The 13,603-nt window shown below is 41.0% G+C and overlaps 1 protein-coding gene across 12 annotated transcripts in view; it reads right to left on the reverse strand.

Moving 5' to 3' along the window:
* The window catches only part of UTRN (utrophin), a 473,101-nt gene that overhangs the window by 252,947 nt on the left and 206,551 nt on the right, over nucleotides 1-13,603 (reverse strand). For all 12 annotated transcript variants that reach the window (XM_037844841.1, XM_037844842.1, XM_037844838.1 and 9 more), the window contains 3 exons: nucleotides 10,065-10,215; nucleotides 8,663-8,838; nucleotides 68-200 (listed from right to left, as the gene is read on the reverse strand). In XM_037844841.1, the coding sequence (XP_037700769.1) occupies nucleotides 68-200; nucleotides 8,663-8,838; nucleotides 10,065-10,215 (460 nt within the window). The remainder of the gene's footprint in view (nucleotides 1-67; nucleotides 201-8,662; nucleotides 8,839-10,064; nucleotides 10,216-13,603) is intronic.

The raw sequence follows: 13,603 nt of genomic DNA on the forward strand, positions 1-13,603 counted from the left end.
CTCCCTTTGCTTTAAAAAAAAAAAAAAAAAATGGCCCTGGAGGCCCCGGGACGAGCGGGTCACTTACCGTCAATTCCTGCCGGTGCTCCCCCCGTGTGGGGACGGACCCCTGCACGGCCTCCTCGGCCTGTGCCAACCAGCCGGCAAGCTCGTCGAGCGTCTGTCTATACTCCATCACCTGTTTGCTTTCTCCCTTTAGCCTAAAACAATGCATTAGTGGAAAATGCTGAGAATGTTTAACCAACTAAACAGAGCATTGTACATCTTGCCTCGGATATCCTGACTTAATAGCTCCCAAAAGAAATAATTCCTAATTATTATTTTAATAAGTACTTTTAATGAGTGTTAATGATTAGGTGTGCATTCTGCAGTGCCAAAGATTATTTAATAATACAAGAAGAATAGAAGAATTTTCTCTTAAGTTCAAAAATATTGTGACTAAATAATGTTACCTTTTCTCACCATGGAAAAAAATATGAAACCTTGATACAAAGGACTTTTTAAAGTTAGGTATTTCTGTACAACATAATAGAAGCATTATAAAATGAAAATTATCCACATCTAAAATAATAAGGAAAAACATGTAAGTGTCTGAGGATGCTGTGGTGATAAAAATGCATCATTATATAACATATCATTCACATTAGTGGCAGCTATTTCTGTATCCATAGGAGAGAAAAAGAAAGACCAAGGCAAGGTACTGAGAATTGGAAAAAATTTACAAGCAATAGAAAAGTTGGGGAAAATGGAAATTTCATTTGCTCCTTAAAATATTATATTTGAATATAGCACCAAAGTATAAAAAGATATACCAGGAAAAACAAATCAAAAGTTTTAAAGTAATATAATGAGAACAAAATCAGATGAATATAAAAAAGGAACTGCCTCAATTAGATCTTTTTAAATATTATAAGAATAACATATATAAGAATAGAAACCATCTGTCAGAAGATGAAAATATGATTAGATCTCACATGACAAATATGATCATGTATTTTTATAAAAGGGTTCAAAGCTCTTAAGAGCTAGACAAATTTAAGGTGTTATTATGCCTGCTGCTAGTTGACTGTTTAAAAACCAAATGGACTTTTTAATGAATTATATATTGTCTCACCTCTAATAATAACTTACATTTTTAGGAATATGGCTTTTTCATTTTAATCACAAAAAGACCTAACATAATGATGCAATATACATAATAAAATGCTCAATAAATATGTATATATTGAATAGAAAGTCAATAGTCTTTGAAGGAGAATATTTTAGTGTTTAAAAACACTGATGAAAATCACTGCAAAGTCATAAGTTCTCATTTTTACGTCTACATCAGGAGAGAACACTGCTTCAAGAGTCAAAAAAAAAAAAAAAAACCTAAGCATTAGTACTATTATGACTACCAATATGAGAACAGGTAATATATCCACCATATGGCAGAATATTTAACATATAGAACAGCTTTGGAAGCACACAAAATACTATTATGCACCATTTGCTTTCCAAAGAAATGTTGGAACAATTTTCCAGTATTTTGTAATCATGAATAATTTAGTACTTTGAAAATACATCTATGAAAGAAATTAACAATATCAAGAAGTTTCAATAAGACATATTTTAGGCTCATAAAATTTTCATCTGCAAACTACCTAAATATAATCCACATTTTAAGTGTTATCCCAAAGAGTAAAAACAAGTTATAAATTCATGTTGAAACAGCAGCTAACACTTGCTCATTAAGGAGTAACACCATTGTTCCTAAATTGTGCAAATATTTACCCCCGAGCGCTTGAAAGAGAAAAAATCGAAACTACGTGCTAATTCTCCGAGACCCGTAACAGTCCACAGACACACGGATGCTCCTACGGGGTCAAGCTGGACCCTCTAAGACAGTTTACCAGCCTGCAGGGAAGCCTAAAGCAGTTTACGAAAATAAATATGGCTTTAGTCAAAATACAAGCTGTCCAGAGGCGAGCTTTTGTTATTCATAGTTCCTCATCTAAAATAGTAAGTAAAACGTGTACTGGCTTCACCTTGCTGTTTCAGAAAGCAATAACCCCTTTCTGAAAGCAAAACTCCTCAGAAGCAGTTCTGCACCAACTGTCTCCACCTGCCGGTAGGAACATCCATGTCCTTAGAAGGCCCCGGGGGAGAGCATTTCCAAGCCGGGACCTCCCCTGGCAGACTCTCAGCTCGGCGTGTCCGCCCCTCTCAGCCTCGGCCTGCCCTGCCCCTGCTCTCCAGCTGCACCTGGGCCAACTTCTGAGCCACCTCCTGAGTGTCTGTTCCACTTCTGTTCCCCAGAAGGCCCCACCAAGAAGGAGTACGTGGGGACTTCTCCAAATGCTTCGGCACTCAGCTTAAGAACCCTCTCCCAGGCTCGAGGTGCTGCAGCAGGGGTTGAACGCTGGGGTCTGGGGAACCCCTGAGGGAGCGGTGTGAAGGAGGGGCAGCAGACCTTCCAGCCTCCCACTGCACCCTCCGGGATGTGGAGGGCAAGTCTTGTGCCTTTCTTGCTTCCTTCCCTCCTTCTTTCTGTGTGTGGGCGTTTCCTGCTCTGGCGGACCCTGGGGGGCCCAGCATAGACTCCGGCCGTGGCTCCAGCCCTCCCCTCCCCACCACCACTGCCCAGTGCACTTTGTCTTTGGTCGGCTTTCTCCCTTCTCTCTCCTGAGTTGCTTAGTGGTGCGCCCCTGAGAGCCCAGGACAGCTGCTGGCCTCAGTTTCTCTCAGCTGTAGTGTCTCCCGGCCTTATGCCAAACCTACAGGGACATAAAGAGCCAGAGCTCCTCCTTTTAGCTTCTCTTTTTTTATTTATTTATTTATTTTATTTTTTGGTTGTTTGGTTTTTTTCATTCTCTGTTTTAATGTTTTGGATCTGGTGGATCACTGATGGATAAGCAGGGAGGTCGGCCTAGGTTTCAGCCTCAAAAGCAGCAACTTTGGCTTCCCACCAGCACATAACAAGAGACCTGGGGAGGCAGTGCAGTTCATTATTTGTATTTCCTTGTTATTTTTTTTCCCTGTTATTTTTTTTATAGGTGTCTTGTCTGTTAGTATTTTTTTCCTTTTTTCCCTCTTTCTTTTCTTCTTTTTTATGTTCTTTTTTCTTTCTTTTTTCTTTTTTTTTTCCTTCTTGCTCATAGTCTGGCAGACTGAAGGATGAGAAAACTATATTGCCAGAGTGACCGCAACATAATTCTCCGAATTTCCAGTTTTCAACAAAAAACAAATCATGCAAAGGAGACAGGAATGTATGGCCAGTCATAGGAGAAAAAGAATTCAACAGAAACTATTCCACAGGAAGCACAGTCTCTGGTATAACTAATCAAAGATCTTAAAACAAGTCTCATAAATAGGATCAATAAACTAAGATAATACATGGATAAAGAACCAAAGGAAATAAGCAAAATATATGAACAAAATGAGAATTTCAAGAATGAAAGTGAAATTATAAAGAAGAACCAAATGGAAATTATGGAACTCAAAAGTACAATAACTGAAGTGAAAAATTCAATAGAAGGGTTCAAGAGCAGAGTGGAGGAGGCATAAAAAGGATCAGCCAACTTGAAGTCAAAAAAAAAAATGAAGTTGATCAGGTTGAGGAGCAGAAAAAAAAAAGAATGAAAAATAAATTAATGAACAGAGTCTGAAGAACCTAAGGGACACCATCAAATGTACCAATATATGCATCCTAAGAGTCTCAGAAGGAGAAGAAAGAAGACATAACGGCATAAAACTTCCCAATCTGATGAAAGATATAAATATACAAACCCAAGATGCTCAATGAATGCCAAGCAAGATGAACTCAGCCCTACACCAAGACGCATTACAGTCAAACTGTCCAATGCCAAGAACAAAGAAAGAATCTCCAAAACAGCAAGAGAGAAGTGACGTGTCACATATAAGGGATCCTTAAAAAGACCAACATCCAGTTTCTCAATAAAAACAATGGAGGACAGAAGGCAGTGAGAGGACATAAAGTGCTGAATAATACACCCAGCAAAGATGTCCTTCAAAATGAGGGAAAACCTAAGACATTTCTCGACAAACAAAAACTGAGGGAGTTCATCACATTAGACCTGCCTTACAGGAAATGCTGAAGGGAGACTTCCATGCTGAAAGGATGGGACACTAGACAGTATCGCAATGCTGTATGAAGAGATAAAGATCTCCAGTGTAAGTAAAAATACGTGAAAATACATATGCTAGAATTGTTTTATTTTTCATTTGTAATGCTTTTGCTTCTTACAAGGCTGAAAATTCAAATGCATAAATAAAAAACAAGCGTAAATCTGTTACTGTGCACATAATACATAAAAAGGTAATTTGTGACATGAACAACATAAAAGGGAGGGAGAAAGGCATACAGATACAGTGTATATGTAGGCTATGGAAGTCAAGTTAAAATCAACACAAACCAAATTGTAATAGACTTAGTATCTTAATGTAATTCCCATGATAACAATTAAGAAATTCTCTAACAGATCGACACAAAGGGAAAGGATAGATAAATAAAAATGCTCATTACAAAAGACAATCTAGGCAAAAAGGAAGGCAGTAATGGAGGAAAAGAGGGACAAAAAAGGTATAAGATATACAAATACAATTCGTAAAATGGCAGAAGTAAAACTTGCCTTAGTAATTCCCTAAATGTAAATGGATTAAACTCTCCAATAAAAGGCAGAAATTGGTAGACTGGAAAAAGAAATATGACTCAATTGTATGCTGCTTACAAAAGACCCATCTCAGATCCACGGATAATTTGACACTGAAAGGATGGAAAAATATTTCAGGCAAATCGTAATAAAAAGAGTGAGGATGACCAGGTTAATATCAAATAAAATAGACTGGAGGTCAAAACTGTTACAAGAGACAAAAAAGGGTCAATTCAACAGGAAAATTTAACAATCTTAAACACATCTGTACCCAACAGCAGGGCACCAAATATGAAGCAAAAAATGGCAGTACTGAAGGGAAAAATAGACAGTTGTAGAATAATATTTGGAGATTTCAATACACAATTTTCAACACTGGATTTCTGATGCAGGAGATCAATAAGGAAATAGAGGACATGAAAAATACCACAAACCAACTAGATCTAACCGACACATATAGAAGACTTCACCCAACAACAGCAGAAAATCTATTCTTTTCAAATGCACACTGATTATTTTCTTTAGGACAGACCTAGATGTTAGGGCCCAAAAGAAGTCTAAATAAATTTTAAAATATTGCTATCATAAAAAGTAACCTCTTTGACCAAAATGGAGTGAAGCTAGAAATCATCAACAGAAGGAAAACTGGATATTTACAAATATGTGGAAATTGAACAGCACACTCTTAACCAATGGTTAAAGAAGAAATTACCAGGGAAGTTAGAAGCACCTAAAGACAAATTAAAACAAAGACGCAACACACCAAAACTTATGGAATGCAGTGAAGGCAGTGCTAGAGGAATAGCTATAGCTATGAAAGCCTATGTTAAAAAAAGAAGGACGAACTCAATTGAATAGTCTAACTTTACTTCTCAATTAACTAAAAATTGAGAAGATTTTTTAGTTAAAAAAACAATAGCAAAATAACCCAAAGTTGGAAGAAGAAAGGAAATAATTATGATTAAAATGGAGATAAATGAAATACAGAATAGAAAAACAATTGAGAGAATAAACAAAACAATGAAGTTGTTCTTTGAAAAAATTCAAAGTTCTTTTGAAAAAAATTGACAAAGCTTTAGCTAGACTGACCAAGAAAAAAAGAGAAAGGACGCAAATAACTAAAACCAGAAATGAAAATGATGATATCACTAACGCCCTTACAGAGATAAAAAAGGGATTATAAGAGAACATTATGAAAAATTTTCTACCAAAAAACTAGATAATCTAGGAGAAAAGGAAAAATTCCCAGAAATATATCAGTTACCTAAATTGACTCAAGAAGAAATAGAAAACAGAAACAAACCTATAACAAGTACAGAGATCGAATCAACAATCAAAAAATTCCACCAAAGAAAAGTCCAGGATCAGATAGCTTCACTGATGAATTCCACCAAACATTTAAGGAAGAATCAGTCCCAATCCTTCTCAAACTCTTCCAAAGAATTAAAGAGGAGGCAGCACATCCTAATACATTCTATGGGGCAGCATTGCTCACCTGGTAAAGACATCACAAGAAAAGAAAATTACAGACCAATTTCCCTTATGAATATAGATGCACAAATCCCTACCAAAGTACTAGCAAACCAAATCCAAAGGCATATTCAAAAGATTATATATCATGACCAAGTGGGATTCATCCCTGAAATGCAAGGGTGGTTCAACATGCGAAAATCAGCAATGCAATAACTCCATAGATAAAATGAAGGGAAGAAACCACACTTGATTATCTCAATAGACACAGAAAAGACTTTTGTCAAAATTCAGTACTCTTTTTTGATAAAAACTCCAAGAAAAACAGGAATAGAAGGTTTGGAACTTCTTTAGCATGATAAAGGCTGTTTATGAAAAAACCCACAGTTAACATCATACTCATTGGTGAAAGACTTAAAGCTTTCCCCCTAAGATCAGGAACAAGAAAAGGATGCCCATTTTCACCACGATATTCAATACTGTACTAGAAGTTCTTGCCTGAGCAGTTAGACAAGACATTGTAATAAAAGGTATCCTCATTGGAAAGGAAGACGTAAAACTATCTCTATTTGCAGATGATATGACCTTATATAAAGAAACCCCAAAGGAATCCACAAGGAAACTATTAGAGCTAATAAATGAATTCACTGAAGTGACAGGGTATAAGATCAACACACAAAAAGCCATTGTGTTCCTATACACTAGTTATAAACAGTTCGAAGAGGAAATTTCACTTACAATAGCATCTACATAATAAAACATCTAGAAGTAAACTTAACTAACATAACTAAAGATACAAAAGACTTGTATACTGAAAACTACATAACAACTGCTGAAAGAAATAAAAAAAGACCTAAATAAATGGCAAGATATCCCATATTCATGGATTGGAGGAGTTAACATTGTTAATAGGTCAATTTAACCAAAACAATGAGCAAATTCAAAGCAATCCCTATTAAAATTCCAGCAGCCTTTTTATCAGAAAAGGAAAAACCGATCATCAAATTAATATGGAACTTCAAAGAGCCTTGAATAACTGATCTTGAAAAAGAAGAACTGTTTGGAGGACTCATACTTCCCAATTTAAAACTCTATACAAAGTGATAATAAATCAAAACAGTGTGGTACTGGCACAAAGATAGACAAACAGATCATTGCACCAATAGACTCATACATCTATGGCCAATTGATTTTTGAGGCGGGTGCTAAACACATGCAAAGGGGCAAGAATAGTCACTTCAACAAATGGGTGTTGGGAAACCTAGACGCCCACATGCAGAAGGCTGACTGAAGTTAGAGAGTAAAAAGCAGCCAGGGGCCACATGTCATGTGGAATATTGAATATCACACAATAATACTGGACTTATTAAAGTATTGGACTGGCCCTTAACAAAATAATAGCTTATCACTAAAATAATATATCATCCACAGAGTTAAAATTAGCAGGGGAAAAAAATATCTCTCTGACTTTTAAAATGGCACCCAAACCTACCATTATCTATGCAAAGATCATCCATGGGATGAAGTATATTAGACCAAGTAAAGAATGACCATTAAATCTTGATCATCTTGGACAATAATTACACACAGTTTTAAACATTGTATAAAATAATGTGTATGTGAAAGAAAAATGGTATAAAGTAGTGTGTCAGTTTGGATATATTATGTCCCCCCAAATAGCCATATTCTTTAATGCAATCTTGTGGGGACAGACGTATTAGTGTTGATCAGGTTGGAATCTTTTGATTGAGTGTTTCCATGGAGATGTGAGTCAATCAACGTTTGGGTGAAAAGTTTGATTAAATTATTTCCATGGAGATTGGACCCTGCCCACTCAGGGTGGGTCTTGATTTAATCACTGGAGTCCTATAAAAGAGCTCACAAACAGAAGGAGCTCGCTGCTGAAGCTTAGAGAGACATTTTGGAGACGGCCATTGAAAGCAGACTTTTGCTAACACTTCAGAGATGCTAGCCCAGAGTTTGCTCCAGAGAAACTAAGAGAGGACCCCCGATGCTTAGATGCATAGGAGCTGAAGAAGCTAAGAGAGACCCAGAAACATTCTAGAGAAAGCCATTTTGAAACACAACCTGGGAGCAAAGGACCAGCAGACGCCAGCCACGTGCCTTCCCAGCTGACAGAGGTGTTCTGGACACCATCAGCCTTTCTTCAGTGAAGGTGTCCTCTTGTTGATGCCTTAGTTTGGACACTTTCATGGCCTTAGAACTGTAAATTTTGACCTAATAAATCCCCTTTATAAAAGCCAATCCACTTCTGGTATTTTGCAAAAGGCATCCCACCACCCCTGAAACCCTGAAACTGGCTGTTACAAACGAGACCCAGGCAGCTAACAAAACCATTCCCTTTCTGAAAAAACTGAAACCTATTTCTAAGACCCTCGCCTAATGGACAGCTGGAAAACGCAGTACTGGAGCAAGGGGCAGCGGGAGGCTTGCACATCGGTAAAATCCCCACTGTGGCCACACAAGAGACCTGAACCCGCCGGGGGCTCCGGCACCAGCAGGGCACCTGGCTGACTCACCTCCGCGGCCTCCCCCTCACTTCGGTGACAACGGCTCGCCAGCGCTGGTTTAAGGCCGCCAGCTGATCCTTCAGGAAGCTTCCTTCTGCAGGCGGCAGGCTCTGCAGCATCCTGTCCCCAGCTGTGTTGAGAGCCGCCAGCCGGGGCTGGTGGCTGCTCACCCCCTCTTCGAGTTCCTGGAAGAGAACAACCCGGGCTCACTCCCCCTGCAGAAGCAGCCGTGCGGGTGCAACGAATCCACCAGGTGTCGGGGTGCCAAGGTGAGCATTAGAAATGAGCCCGGAAGGATATTTGTGGAATATATTCCGCATTTGTGGAAACAGCATTTAAAGCAACATAATCACCCTGCAAGAAAGCTCCCCCCTCCCCGAGATCTCTTCTGAAGTTCAGCCCACTCTGGTGAAAGTCATCAGGTGAAATACTTAAGAGGAAGGACAAGCCGTGAGCCCAGAGCAAACGGCAGCTGTTTCCACTACGCTCAGCCCAATCAGGTGCGGCTGGAAAGCACCCCTCGGAAAACTGCACCCAGGACACCCACCCCAGGCCTCCAAGGGTGAGGAGTCTCAGCGTGCATCTCCTGGAGACCCTGCCTCACTGTTCTGCAGGTTTCAGCATCACTAGAGGAAAGGAACACTTTAAAGGTGAGATTTAAGCCTTATGTGTAACTCCAAAACCAGGAATAACACATCAGCATACTTACAAGAAAAACAAGAGTATCCTCTTTAACTCCTAATGGCCCTTCTACACAAAATATATTTTAAAAATTTAATGACAGGGGAAATATTCTTAACGAGGGTAAAACTGAAATTGTTTGTGCTCTGCCATTATTTTTAAAGACCTGTTTCAGCAGAACGGACTTGGATCTTGTGTTATATTTTCCCAAGGCGGAATCAGGCGGTGCCTGTGTGAGGAGCTGCTAGCACACAAAAATAATTCACTTTTATGATAATTATCATTGATGCAAAGGAAAATGCATTATGGAAGTGTTTAAGAACAGGAAACAGCAATGACACGCATATACTTAAAAAACCTGCCCTTGATCCAGTCTTGGATACAACATTTCACAAATTTTATTCTGAACACGAAATATTGAAAATAAATTTGGCCCCAACCCCTCTGCCTGTGCCTCCTCCATCCCGGCCCTGACCCCCAAGATAAAAAAAATAATAAAAACAAGGAAAGAGAGAGAAATAAATAAAATTAATTTCTTTCTCCCATAAGCCACTAAAGAGGTTATTTAAATTTCCTTATAAAATTCTGATTAAAAATACAAATTTCAAATTGTCTGCACACTTCCGAAGTATAAGCATATTGGCTGCCCCACTTCTGAAATCGTGTGAGCCAGGAGCTAAATGTACATGCAGCCTCCCAGCAGACGCCCCGCCTCGGGGGCGACACTCACCCGCTGGTGGGCCCGGGCCTTCTCCACGTCCAGGCTGCCGTCCGGGGCCCGGGTGTCCTCCAGCACCTGCTCCGCCTCTGCCACCCACTGGGTGAGGTCGTGCAGGTCGCCATGGAGCTGTCGCCTCCTTTCCACTGCCCGGGCGAGGTGGCTGCAGGAGAACACAGGAAAATCCGTGTCCAGGCTTTCCAGCCAGGCCTACAAGCAAGTTTTCTAAAAAGGAGATCCAAATCCCATTGCAAGCTGAAATCCCCCAAGTGGCTTAACTCACACCTCAGAACTTTGCAAGACCAATTTCCCCTATGGGTCACAGCTCCCCACGTCTCCGAGGGAAGGGAAGGCTACCTGCCCCCAGCTACAGCCCCTGCGCTCCCTCTCCCTCCCCCCTCACATGTGCACGCACACACATGCAGAGTACACTCACACACATGCACAGTATACTCACAAGCACGTGTGCACACACCCATGCACACACACCACACACTCATGTGCACACACACACACACAAATGTGTGCACACACACAATGAGCACTTCTCCAGCTTGGAAAATCAAGATTGATTACCTGCAGGCATGTTAACCCACCCAACTTCAAGCACTTAATGTTGCAAAGATAGTGAAAAGGAAAACGTGATGAATTACCCTACTCTCCCTACCCAGAAAGTAATTATGGTCTTTTCCTGCAGAACACCTGGTTCGCAGCTAAGACAAAGTGAAAGGCGAGGAGGCTGCAGCAGCCTCTTGCATGCCGTCCGTGATCTCGGGGTGCGGAGGTTCCGTGTGCCCTCCCCGGACACAGCCCCGTGTGGACACGTGTGCAGAGGAGGGCGGGGCCCAGAGCAGGGCAAGGAGACACAGGCCTCCCAGGACTGTGTGTGACTGAGCCCTCTGCCAGATGAAGCAAGAGCTCCGGTGCCTGCCACATGTGGAGCACGCAAAACTAATACAGAAAGGAAAAGCTTTATTGGATTAGGAACCTAAAGACTTTTCTTCTCCCTTTCTGTTAAGTGTAGTGCAGCCAGGAGAGGTTTAAAATAAATCTCTACAACTTCAGAAAATAATAATAACAATAATTTTACATAATAAAAGTAATACTATGGTTTAAAATAATAATTAAATGGTCCCTGACATCACGAACTCTATAGAATATATTTATCTATTATCTTCTTTCATGAAAATCAGTCCTTACATTCAGTTAGCACATGCTGAAACCCTAGCAATGTGCCAACAGTAAGAGTTCCTGGAGCAAAACTCACTGAGAGGGCCCAAAGACCATCACCACGTGGTCTGTGAAAATCCTCACACAGGAGCTGCAGAAGAGAGACAGTTTGAAGAGGGCCATTGAAAGCAGACTCTTGCTCCGGAGAAGTTGAGAGAGGACAAATACCCCAAGAGCAACTAAGAGTGACATTTTTGGGGTATTTGCAACCTAGAGAGGAACATCCTGGTAGAAAGCCATTTTGAAACCAGAACTTTGGAGCAGACGCCAGCCACGTGCCTTCCCAGCTAACAGAGGTTTTCTGGACACAATTGGCCATCCTCCAGTGAAGGTACCCGATTGCTGATGTGTTACCTTGGACACTTTATGGCCTTAAGACTTAACTGTGTAACCAAATAAACCCCCTTTATAAAAGCCAATCCATCTCTGGTGTTTTGCATCCCAGCAGCATTAGCAAACTAGAACACCGGGCATGGTCCACTGTGCTGTAAGCACCACTGAAGCCACAGAGAGGACCAGATTAGGACAGAAAAGGCCCAATACAGGGACCCGGGCACCCAGGTGAGGAGGGAGACACACCTGGCCCCATGGAAGGATGAGATACATCAGGAAAAGGAGCCCCCTGGTTGGGTCCGAGGTGGCTCTAAAGTCACATATTTGGAAAAAATGAATGCCGATGCCAGGGGCCACTGCAGAGTGAGCAAAAGGCAATTCTGAAAGAGGATGATGTTTCCTTCTCAAAGTTTTGATCTTTTACCACAGGCCACAAACAGCTGAAAAGTTTTATAGCTAAAGCAGCAGAGTCCTGAGACAGCTATGCTGGTCACACGATTTTGAGCAAACCTGAAAAGCACAGGACATTTGCCAATCTCCTGGTATTTTGTCAAAAGAATAAGAGCATAAGAATGGAGCTCTCACTTACTGCTTCTGAGAGATGGGTAAATAGAGATAAAGAAAAACTAAATATTTAGGTTAATTTATCAAGGTAGGAAGGAGAAAAACCAAGCAAAAATTAAGAATAAGGATAGGAGTTTTGTTTCGACTCCTTGCATTGTGGGGCTGGATGTAGGTGTTGGGCTTCTGGGTCCCCAACCGGGCAAGGAAGACTGAAGGGAAGGACTCCGTCAGGCTGCAACGTGGCTGAGGTAGAAGGGGAGGAATTGCCTCCTGTGACGTGGTGATGCTCAGAGTCTGTGAGGCTGCACGGGAGGGTGCAGAAGGAAACACGCAGATTCACGAGTCAGCTTCCTTGTGCAGATCTTAACCTTCCATATCCTTCAAAACCCCTGAGGACCCTAAGGTTTCAGCCTGAATTCTGGGATGCTGCTTTGACTGCCAACAGTAACTTCTAAATTCTGTGTCACTTTCTGTTTACAAGTTTAAGGTCACCAGATCAAACAAGAGCAATGGATGACTGAAGAAGAACTGTAAGGGACTGTGCCAGTTTGAATACACTGTGCCCCCCAAACACCATTATCTTTGATGTCATCTTGTGTGGGCAGATGTTATCAGTGATGATTAGACTGGAATCCTTTGAGTGTTCCTGTGGAGATGGGCCCCACCCAACTGTGGGTGATGACTCTAATTGGATAATTTCCACAGAGTGTTGGCCCACCCATTGGGTGGGCCTTGATCAGTGGAGCCATATAAATGAGCTGACAGGCAGAGGGAACTCAGTGCAGCTGCGAGTGACATTTTGAAGAGGGGCTACAGCCAAGAGGGACACTTTGAAGAAAGCACAGAAGCTGCAGATGAGACACATCTTGAAGACAGCCGTTGAAAGCAGACTCTTGTTCCGGAGAAGTTGAGAGAGGACAAATATCCCAAGTGCAACTAAGAGTGACATTTTTGAGGAACTGCAGCCTAGAGAGGAACGTCCTGGGAGAAAGCCATTCTGAAACCAGAACTTCGGAGCAGATGCCAGCCACATGCCTTCCCAGCTAACAGAGGATTTCCGGACACCATTGGCCATCCTCCAGTGAAGGTACCAGATTGTTGATGTGTTACCTTGGACGCTTTATGGCCTTAAGACTGTAACTGTGTAACCAAATAAACCCCCTTTTATAAAAGCCAATCCATCTCTGGTGTTTTGCATTCCGGCAGCATTAGCAAACTAGAACAAGGAGACACTCTCCAGACGAAGACAGGGAAATTTTATAAACAGATAAAGATGCACCATGAAAGACTTGTAAGTGAAATTTGAGCCTTCTCCATTAAAACATAGACTGGCAAAAAAGTCAGAAAACCTAAGAAACAGAAAAGTTTCCTCTGGGCACAGATACCTATTCTTCAAGACTACACCTCTATGTATATGACTCAGT

Source organism: Choloepus didactylus, chromosome 7 (genome assembly GCF_015220235.1).
Source record: "Choloepus didactylus isolate mChoDid1 chromosome 7, mChoDid1.pri, whole genome shotgun sequence".
Classification (NCBI taxonomy): Eukaryota; Metazoa; Chordata; class Mammalia; order Pilosa; family Megalonychidae; genus Choloepus; species Choloepus didactylus.